Below are 11,207 nucleotides of genomic sequence, written 5' to 3'. Positions count from 1 at the left end.
GAATGAAGGAGATGGAACCGTACTAACAAAGCTGATAGAAGGAGCAGGAGATGCTGATTCTGTCACGCCAGCTTTTTTATATGATAGCGTGGATGCCGGCGAGCCCCCTCGTGTCCCCTTATCAAAGCTGATTTCACAGCTTATCTCCAGCTTTGAGAATAAGCCTCGCAAGGGACAAATGTCTTCAAGAGAGAGACGCCTCCACCCTCCCCCACGACTCCCACTGACACCTTGTAGCTTCCCTCTCCAGCTCAGGAAAGAAAGTAGGTTGTTGTTGTTGTGCCGGATTTGTGCTTAAGACGATCGCTGTGGTTCAACAACAACAGACAATATGCACACGCTGTCAGTATTAGATGTCTTCATAGTTCCAAACTATATTAAGCCTAATCGGGTTGCAGGGGGTCCAGTGCTGTTGCCGCGTGTCTTAGCTCTGCGTGTCGATAGGTTCTATGCCCAAAAGAATCTGATGATAGAACAGGAGAAGAGAGCCAGAGAGAAAGAAGGGTCTTGCATAGTCAAGTGCATCTCCCTGTTGCTATGTCTTATTGTAATCATCTGTCTTTTTCGGTGAGTGATTGTAAAAAATACGAGAAATTTCTGTAATTTTCCATGAACTTCCATCCTTCATGTATTAACCAGCATTGAGAGGAAAGAAATGAACTCCATCCATTCATTCCTTCACCAGCTTCACTGCACAGTGTGATTGTGGCTGTTTGTGCTCCGTTTGTCAATTGCTTGGCTTCTTAACTAGATTGAAAAGACTTGTTCAGAGTTTGCATTGGAGATGTTTTAAACTCAAGGTTCCTCAATTTGAAAGAGAACCAAAATGACTTCATGCCTTCTCCCAAAGCAGGATCGCTGAGTCCCAGTCAGTCAGATGGGTCCATAGATGTGTAAGGTGCCCTGTCCTATTAAACAAAGGCACACAAAGGCTGCTTACTGACTCCAACACACACCTGCTTCAGTCTCACTTCACCTCTGATAATTTATAGAGAAATCGTTAGTGTTTCAATCCATGCTGTGAATGTTTTAATGGCTCCGCCCCCTGCGGCTGTCGTAATTAAATAATGGGGCCATAATAATATAAAGTTCAACACCTACAGTTAATTAAGTGTTGCTGCTTTTTATGTCCTTGCTGGACTTTAACACACCTCAAAGGTAATTGAGTTAAAGTGAGTTGTATATTCTTTTCCAATAAACAAATTGGATGGCAAGAGCGACGTGTTCTTGACAATAATGTTGGATAGTAGATGTGTGTGTCTGTGTGTGTGTGTGTGTGTGTGTGAGCTGATGTGAATTTTTCTTAAGCCAAACATCCTCCTTCTTGTCTTTGTGCAGGTGGGAAGGCACTGAGCCTGGAGCCAAGATGCGACGGGGGTGGTGGCTCATCAGGTGGCTGGGGACGGGCCTGGCAATCCTCTCTCTGCTCACACACAGCTGGGGCCAGGACACGGAAAGTAAGAGCAGCCAGCGGCGAGGCCTTCAACCCGCCGCGGGCCCTCGCACTTCACACCGCACGACCACAAGAAAAAAAGCTTTTCACTGTTGGTAAAACAGCGTGATGGAAAAACCGATAACAGGATGAAATTAGTTTTATAAATCATTCGCCAAACTTGGGGTATTAAGCGTTGGTGGATGGTTCCCACAGTAGAAGTAAATCATTTTGGAGTCGTTTTGGAATTTTAATATTCTTCTTTAGCTTTACTTTCTTAGTATATGATAGATTGTGCATTTTCTCCCCCAAATGAAACCTACTTAATCCCTCTGTCCTCCCCTTCATATTTGCACAATATTGAAAATACATTATTTAACGAGTGAGCCTGAATCCTGCCTGCCTCCGACACAGTCCAGCGACCGTGCCAGGAGGAGGATTTTTTCCCGCAGATGCACCTTTGATGTTCGCTCGCATTACACAGGAGCTCATTGAAGGTTTCAATCTCGGCGGCTATTGTAGCAGACGCCAGTTAAAAGTGAATCCTCGACAGTAAAAGATTGGCAGCTCTTTGAAACGTCGGGCCGTCGGGGGAGCTGCTCACATACGGGCTTCAGTTCCCCCAAGTGTGACCGTATCGCTCGTGATTCAGGTCCATTTGAGGACGGCGCTGCACTTCTCAGGAGCGCATTTATTGGAGAGTTTTTCCTCCTTTTCATCCTCGCTCTGCATCTGCGGCGGGGTCACCAAACATAAAAGCGTTTCAGATAAGCACATAATCTCTGTGTTGCCGTCACCCGAGCTAATATTTTATTTCGGAGAGTTGCTCGTCACGGTTTGGTGCACCGTCATTTTGGGAGGGAAATGATTGGCGTTTTGACCGGCTCGGCCTCTGAAGGTGAACGAGGGCCTTGCGGCTTCTGTTTGGTGTCGTGCCAAGACGCCCCGACCGCATTAACAGATAAGTGTTGTTGTGTAGAATGAGGAAACCGCTGACCCAAGACAGAACAGCTGTGGAACTCTGTGGAATAGCCCCTTGGAAGATGTGTTTGTGGGCAATTTCCTTCCCAACTTACGACAGCTTCAGGACACTAAGGTGTAATTCAGTTTAACTGTCTATTCATCAAAGGTTCATATCAAGACGACACAGAGCACAAATCATCTTCATTAATTGGGCTCAGTCACCTTGAGGAAAGTTAGGAAACTTCTTTCATGCTGTGAGATGTGTGTTGAGAGTGTTGTGTGTGTGTGTGTGTGTGTGTGTGTGTGTGTGTGTGTGTGCGCATATCAGTGTGCGTGATATTTGACACGGTCACATAGGTGAATAGATAAATGACGCTCACAATACAATCTGATATATGCTGGATAGGTGTCAGTCACTATATCAATTATTCTGATAATCGATTAATCTACTTGTTGTTTTGATTAATCAATACTCAAAATTCCCAGTCACAACTAATAATCATTGTAATAGATTGTTGTAATCCAACCAATATAATGTGTATGACTTCAAAATGAAACATGGGCTGCAATTTAGTGAGCTTGAAATAATGACTTTATTTCCATGATAACTGTTTTTTATTCTGTTCATATTCATTTGTTCTATTATTTCTCTTGCTCTGTGTCGAGTTCTTCCTTTTAATTTCAATTTTAATCAATTAGTCCGCATTAATAAGAGGCTGATTTGCATCCTTTAGTTTCTTTCACGTTTTGCCTTTGGATGATCAGAAGAAGAGAAGCTGCGTTTTCATTTTTCTTCCCTTATTTTGATGCAGCTATGGAGGAGAGTCAGTGCGGTCAGAGTTGCTGTGCATGAGGTCCATCCCCATAGAAACAAGCCCAGTGATAAACACCATAGGTTCTGAACTGCCCTGAAGGGTTAGCAAGATATTTAAATTTGACCAGCGTGAGATGTGTTTCATAGCTGATGGCAGTTTGCTGAAATCCTCTTTGGTTCCTGGCGGGAATCCTGCGCCTGAACGCTCCGTTGTAAATAAACTGACTCCAATCTGATTTGGCCACAAGGGGCATCACATCCTCAGCTGTCAATCATGCGTGGTAGTCTGAGGTGGGAGGAGTTACGGAGGTGCGAAGGAGGAAGGAGGGATACAACTCTTCTCTCTGCAATTCCACTTTTAGAGTGCCGCAGTACCTCAAACATCCTTGGAGAGTAGAAGTGGATCGATCTGGGTTTTTTTCCTTTCACCTAGAATAAAAAGCAAAGTAAGAAGGTGGAATCTGAATAGTGTGAATAATTAACACCTTCACTGCCTTTTTGTTTTCCATTATGCATGTGTAACTGTAAACAGTTACAGTTACCTGTAACAGGTAAAACAACTGAATCCACTTAGATATGCCAGATTCTGGATTATGTCTTTTTTTATTCCTAATGCTACAGCTGATGATTTCAGTTTGAGCAGAGGTCTTTGCACCCCCTCCTCCTCAGCGCCGCCTCCCTCGTCCCACCTCCCTCGCTCCCCTCCCTCGACCCCCTCTTCCCCCGCCCCTCATAAATCTCCCCGCTCTGCCTCCACCTCGAGCCGTCCTTGGCTTCTGGCACCGTCAACTTGTTTGTTGTCTGTCTGTCAAATAAAAATAGACACTAGAAATCTCGCACGTCGTGGAGCGAACGCGCTGGTCGGCCTCCGCGCAGCCGCCCCCGCCCTTGAATTGGACTTTCAAGAGACACCAATCTAGTTAATTAACGGGGATGAAGCCGTCAGGAAGCAGAGACATCTAACAGTGCGAGCATGAATGTAATGACCCAACAATACCCCCGTCCTTCTGTAAGAGCAGTTTAATCTGCTCAGTTAGAAGATTTCTCTCACCAATTACTTGATTGAAATGAAAGAAGAAGAAGAATTCAGCGTCACATTGACACGTCACATTGATCCTCTCTTACTTTTGTCACCAGCCAGGGAGATAAGCATCATTAAGAAAATATTAAAGGTAAAAGAAATTCATCACAAAAAGTCCTGCGCTGCTTTGAAATGGAGAGAAGAGGGAGAATCTGATCACTTTAACCATGGAGACGCTTAATGTGTTTCTATGTATTTATGTGTATTTATCTTCCTTATCCATCTTCCTGTTACGACTGATTCAATGATAAATCCCTCATTTGACTCCATTCCGCCAATTCTTTCCCTCCTCCTCTTCCTCTTCCTCTCCCTCTCTCTACCTCACTCTCTCTCTCTGTCTCTCTCTCTCTGTCTCTCTCTCTCTCTTCATTCCTCTCACTCCTTCACTGCTCATATTTTTCACCAATAATCCCCCCGCTCACACACACACGCTGCATTCTGACATCTGCCTTCGTCTCCTCCATACGTGGGATCATCTGCCCTCACAGCAGGATTCTGCTCTCAGAGCTGCATTTGTAACGGCACGTGTGTATTTGAACACGCGTGTGGCCTCCTCCCCTTGTTTTCACCGCGTTTAATCGATCAGACCTCTCGACTTGCCTGTCTAACTGTATCCTAAAAGGTTAATGAAAGGTCAAACTTCAATCTGGATCAGAGGACAGATGTGCTCCAAAGCTCCTCTTTCGCTAAATCCAGATGGGAGACAAGCAAGCTGGCACACACACACACACACACACACACACACACACACACACACACACACACACACACATACAGTGGGGTGTGGATTAGTTAATATGCCAGTGTGAGACATCAACTCACACTGATTCTCTCTCTCGCTCTCTTGCTCTCTCGCCCTCTCTCTCCCACCCACACATCTGCACCTCGCGGCCGTTGTTATCAGACTCGCAGTTGTTTGTCTGTTTCTGGCAGGGCTGATTAAGGGCCAGATGTGCAAACTCTCCTGCTGTGCCCGACTACGGCGGTGGCGGCAGCTCGTCAAAGCAGGCAGGCCGAGCGGCACGGCGGCAGTAGCGGCGGGGGGAAGGGGGCTTTAATCTGTCCGCCAGCAGCCTGTAATCAGCCGCCGAGAAGGGAGGCCGTCCTCTCCGCGCCGCATGCCTGCGGTCTGCACTAAGCGGACCGCTCCTGGAACCCCAGCAAGCAATAGAGTGCTCGCCGACAAGTGTGATTACGACCTTTGACCCTCCTGTCTGTGTGGTTAACCTCGCAGCGGGAGGAAGATGGGCAGGCAGGTGGGGGAGCCTCTCCAAGGGGATTACACATCGATGAAATAATCCCCTTCCCTCTTATCGGCCACTGATGATGACTCACACGGTGGTGGGAAGCCACTTCTCTTTCTCTCTCTCTCCCTCCCTCTTTTCCTCTTTCCCTCCCTCCCTCTTTCCTTCCCTCCCTCCCTTGTCCTTCTGTTGCCCCTTTGCCTTTCTCTCTCTCTGCCTTGCCTCTCTGTGACCCCTTTTCAAAATAAGCACAAATAAGGAGAAAGGGATGATTTGTCAGAGGAAGAGGGGGAAGATGAAGACGGAGCCATCCAGAGAGAGAGATTGCATTCATTGTGCCAAACATTGACATTCTGCAAGACGAAACACACACTGTCTGCGAATCGTTTTTTTTCTTCTTCTTTGGACTCGACAAGGCAAATTATGAAAAGGCTGAGGCTATCCGTGCTGCAAATTATTTTTTCAGGAGTGAGTTCTTGTGTTTTTGACTTTTTGGAATGATAGTGGCTACGCTTCCTCCTTTCCTGTATCAGATCTGTTGCGCGGAACGTTAAATCCGTCCCCAGAACAGAACAGGCGCTCTGGAAGCTTCGCTCCCACTGCTCTGTGTCGAGTTAAAGCCTGTTAGAGTCGCAGGGCGTGAACTTCCTGGCAAGATTGGACCTCACGAAACAGGATTATTCCACAGTTATTTTCAGATACAGGGAGGTGTTTGTTGGAGATTTGTGTGTTTTAAATAGTCTTTTTACAATATTTGATAGCTTAAGATAAATCAAATTCCTCTTTTTTGCTTTTGTACAAGCGCCACATCGTACTTTGCATATGTAGTTACTGTAAATACAATAAGCCGAGAGATTTGAGCAGCAAAATCCATCACCAATGTTTGTTTAGTAACTACAGTTTAGGATTTGCTGATGTTCCAGTGAGCAAAACTGGGAGGAAACGTATGTGAGCAGTCAGATAAACAAACTCTTCTTTATGCAGTTGTTGTCTTGGAGTAGAACGCGGCCTGAATATTTTGCCTTTTGCCATATAGATCTTGTAGTAATATATTCAGAAAACATGTGGAAGAGCTCGAAACCTCAACCTCAAGATAACATCTATATATAAAATCGCTTGAACTACTAAATATAATCAAACTAAATGACCAGAGGGTTCTGCACCCGGAGCACACAGAGACATTTCTGCTGCAAACTGTAATGTAGTTTGACAGCCGAGTGCTTTGGACACACACACACACACACACACACACACACACACACACACACACACACTCCTCCTACTGTACCAGACTGCTCATCTGCCTGGACCTGCTGTCCGCCCACCAGCAGCCAGCATGCTGGCTATGTTTGCTGCTGGACCGATGCATTTTGTGTCTGTCCTGTGCCGGGGTCTCTTCTGGCTCTACAACCACAAGCCCTTACAATAAACCCTTTCAACCCGACTGGGAAATTAAAAGGCTGTCCGTGTTTGCTCCGTCTCTGCTCTGCGTCGCCCGGCACGCCAAAGATTAGTCATAACTCTGACCTCCGACCTCATGGTTCCCTAAGTCGATGCTGGCGATGAGACCACAGATCAGCAGACAGCCTCCCTCAACGACGCAATCTCATCTAGATATGCGTCTTCCTTGCCGGCAGAACTTTCCACAGGCTGTTTGACATTTCCTTATCACGGCACGCAGCTTGATATTTATGTTTAAGGAAACGCATCAGTATTTATGGTTGCGCATAGATGTAATAAAACACATTTTATGATAAGAGAAAGCTTGCTCAGAGTAAACAGGAGGACATCCATCTTTAAGGACAGGAAATGAGCTCCTGGTGTCGTCTTTGTCGTCCCCGCCCGTTCTGGAAAGTCGTTCTGCCTTCTTCGCATTTTCGCTCCCAAATACTTGACCGAAGTCGCATTCGATTCTGCGTAAGTTCGTCACCAGGCAGATCGACACTCCACAGCCCCCCCAGGCCCACATTTCCTGTTAGCAGTACAGATCTCCTGTACAAAGCGTCTTTAAGATCTTCCAGGGAGCTGCACACTGATTTATCGGCTGCTAAAAAAGAAAGGTGTTTTCGCAGACGAAGCCACGGGAAAGCACAAAGAGTCAGCTATTGAATAAAGTGGCAGGTAAAAATGGCTTTTGAAAGTAAATGTCAGTGAGCTGCATTCATCTCTCGACAGTGCCTCGTTGCTCTTGTAATGCTGTGGTCAACTTGGCCTTGTGACGGTTTGAATTGTTCAGGCGCTTTGTCTGCGTCTTCTGCGTTCTCCGGTCCAAAGTGTTATTTGTTGAAATATTACAAAGACAAGTTGTACCTCAAATGCAAGGAAGAGGTCAAGGTAGCTACTTTATATCCCTTTGGAATAACGCGTTCTCGGGAGTTCATCAAAGACCCAATCAGACAAGTGCGACATATGTTGCCGAGCCCTTCGAAACCCGATTGAAAATCTCCTGCATCCTAGTATTCCGGCAGATTGTTTTTTCCGAGACGAGCGGCAATCATTTCCTAATTAAAGTTTTACAGCTTGAAGTCATCATTGTTTGGTTGATTAGTGAGATCTCGTTTGAAGAGTCAATTACCTCCAGGTCAAAATTAGACAATTTGATTATCGCTGGATTAGACCCCTGAAGTATACAGTGGCCTGATTACCCATTACTGATTAATTGCATCTGCTCGTGGTTCCCTCGTTTCGAATCCGCCGACTCTGCCACGCCCCCGACCCGCGCTCGCTTGAATCAGAGCAGACAGATCGGGTCATTAAAAAGCAATGTTCCCTGACATTTACTCAACATCCCGCTGAGTAGATATTCCGAGTTGATACTTTCAGCCACAAGTCAAAGGCTCCAGAAAGAAGAAGGCGTCTGATAACAAGGCTGCCATTAGCCGGCGGCAGCTCGGATGATCTCAGATGTTGGTGGTCCCAGACACGGAGCACATCCCAATTCCCCTCTCTGCCTCCGTGTTCCCCCGTCACCGCCGTCTTCTCATTTGCGTGATTGATCTGATCTCATTCATTGCAGCAGTGCAGACACAGTGGCAGCTGAGTGATCATATGTGTTGTTTTTACTCGTTACATGTTTGAACAGTGCAGGTAAAGCCATCTGACAGTTCTTGTACTCAATCCCATCGGCGAGCTACTGTGCACCTGCTCGCACTGCACGTTTGCCTGGGCACCACTCCACATATTCTGCCATTGTCATTTCTTCTGTAAAGGCATCGACCTATAGCTTTGTTCGACTCCATAGCCTTTCTCCCCCTCTCTCTCTCCATCTCTCCCTCTCTCTCTCTCTCTCGCTGTCTCGCTCGCTCACTCTCACACACACCTCACACTTTATACATGTGTGTCTGTTCTCCAAACACTGTCCACTGCACACATGTTGGCTTTGGGGATGAGGGACTGTTGAGCTGCTCACACTGACCACAATATCGACATGCCAGAAATCCATGTGATGACTTCTGGCAGTTAATCAGACAGCCAGATGCCCCTGACGCTGCACGTTGATCCTGTCATCCAATCAGGCGACCAAATCAGGTTAATCATGGTAGTGTTTCTGTCTGGCTTTACGCAGGTCTGGGCACTTGAATAACCAAAAACCATGGATGGATTACTGATCCTGGCTCTCCAGAAAGACAAAGATGAAGAGAGAAAGGGGAGAAAGTGAGAGTCTCTGTCTCTCACTGTCTCTCTCTCTCTCTCTCTCTCTCTCTCTCCCTGTGTGAATTCGCATCCACCTGTCTTTGGACCCTTTGGACCCTCTAAAGGAGCTCACTCTGGTCAGAAGGAACAATCTCTGGGGTGGTTCATTTGACAGAAACACCATCCACAACGGTTCTAATCCAACTCCCTGTAACGACACAAACAGAGGCTGCAAAAGACTCGTACAATGTCTAGCTCGTCACTCTTATATTGGTCAAGATCAGCATGTTGTTGTTTGAACACTCATGTTGTACGTTCTGCGGCATTGTCGCATTGGTGTTGTGAGTGTTCCTCTTGACGGAGAGGCACATATCGCTCCGCCCACAGCGGAGTCTAAGGTGCTGGTATTGATTTGTTCCGTTTCTCGCCTGTTGCTCTTGATTTACACAAAATCTGTAGGTGTTAAGTGCCTGCTGTGCTTCTTAGAATGTATTTCTACAGGCAGATTTAAGAATGAGGTGAAGTTGGTATTGCAGAGGAAGGAAGTGGATCTTGTGTTGAGTGTATTCTTCAATTTGAGCATCGATAAAAGAAATCCTGCGCTCTTATTCAAAACCAAAATTTCATTTCACAACAGGATTTCAGTGTTGCACTCCTCTCTCCCTGGGCAGTGTCCTTGCTCTCTCTCTCTCTCTCTCTCTCTCTCTCTCTCTCTCTCTCTCTCTCTCTCTCTCTCTCTCTCTCTGCAGACTCGCCATTCACACTGAGAAGAGATTCACACTTTACTATACTGTAAGAAAATATCAATACAAAACACACCTGCGTAGGAACACAATGAGGAAATCAATATTGAAATAACTTCATGTGAATCGCCCGCGGCTCGTCGCTCTTCTCACTTTGTTCGTCGTTATTGTACGCGATCCCGACGTGACACACACCAGTCGATGAACCGCCAAACCCACTCACACACTCGCTGAACCCATCAATACGTCACGGCGTTGCACCATGTAAACACTGAAAGTCGTAACAATACAACCGTAAATGTCTCATATATCACATGTATACAGTATACTCATATATCTGCTGCCAGAAGTAAACACACTGACACACTGTTTACATTGGTAGATATTCAAGAAGACATTTAAGTTCATTAGTGTTTTACAGGGTGGATTCTAGAGACATTAAAGCTCTATTTATCCTCCATTATCTTTACCTTTTGCTTTATTTCCTTCCTCTTACTAATAAATTCAGATAAAGGTGACATATGCATAAAAAATGCATCCCATAATAATGTGTTTGTACAGCATTTTCCTGCTGATATTAGCTGTGTTCATATGTGTGTGTTTATATAGAGCGAATATGTTTCTGTTTCTGTCTTTTCTCTTCAAGGCAGCTTTAGTACCCCCTGCTCTCATGCTGACACACACACACACACACACACACACGCCCACAGATGCACAGCTAACAGAATAAAACCGACTGTAATCCTTTAAAAAGCTCCTCGAAATGAGCGCAAGTTACTTTTATCCCACACAAACAGAAAGACAAACACAGACTGAATTCTCTCGCCGCAGATTTGCACATTTGATGCCGTGTGTTGTTTACGTTTCATTATCTTTAGGTGTGACCCGGTTGCATGGATCCTTTTGTCACATTTAAAAAGGAAACAGGCAACCAACTCCAAAGCTTTTTACAGGTTTATAATTGCTCTTAAAATCACAGAAAACTAATGGCAGGAATAATGACATACGCAAACGAAAGTCGCTCTGCTAACTCCTCTACCAGTCTCTGATCTAGAAAGGCAGCGTGTTTCTCCGACGCTTTGTCTCCGCGTGAGAATCGAATTTCACACTTCCTGTCTCCTGTAGGATTCTTGTTGTTCCCTCCTTTAGTCTGACGGAACCAAACGAACTTTAGCTCCATTGTGACGCCGCCTCAGACTGGAACGAACAAGCAAATAAAAATTAAATGAATGATTTCAATTAAATATTCCATATTGTGGCCTCAGGTTTCACTGCCATTTAATTGCTAATTATTGTG

General features: G+C 45.6%; 1 protein-coding gene across 1 annotated transcript in view; it reads left to right on the top strand.

Annotated features, from left to right (window-relative positions):
- The first annotated feature begins 1,366 nt into the window (after window positions 1-1,366).
- The window catches only part of LOC142991637 (protocadherin-15-like), a 114,433-nt gene continuing 104,592 nt past the window's right edge, over window positions 1,367-11,207 (top strand). Inside the window, exon 1 of the mRNA XM_076141714.1 lies at window positions 1,367-1,457. Coding sequence (XP_075997829.1) covers window positions 1,367-1,457 — 91 coding nt within the window. The remainder of the gene's footprint in view (window positions 1,458-11,207) is intronic.

The sequence above is a fragment of the Genypterus blacodes genome, unplaced genomic scaffold (genome assembly GCF_046128005.1).
Source record: "Genypterus blacodes isolate CSIRO-AG114 ecotype Tasmania unplaced genomic scaffold, CSIRO-AGI_Gbla_v1 ptg000020l_1, whole genome shotgun sequence".
In the NCBI taxonomy this organism is placed as follows: Eukaryota; Metazoa; Chordata; class Actinopteri; order Ophidiiformes; family Ophidiidae; genus Genypterus; species Genypterus blacodes.
Note: the sequence above shows the minus strand (reverse complement) of the source record. Positions and strands in the feature narration are given on the sequence as shown.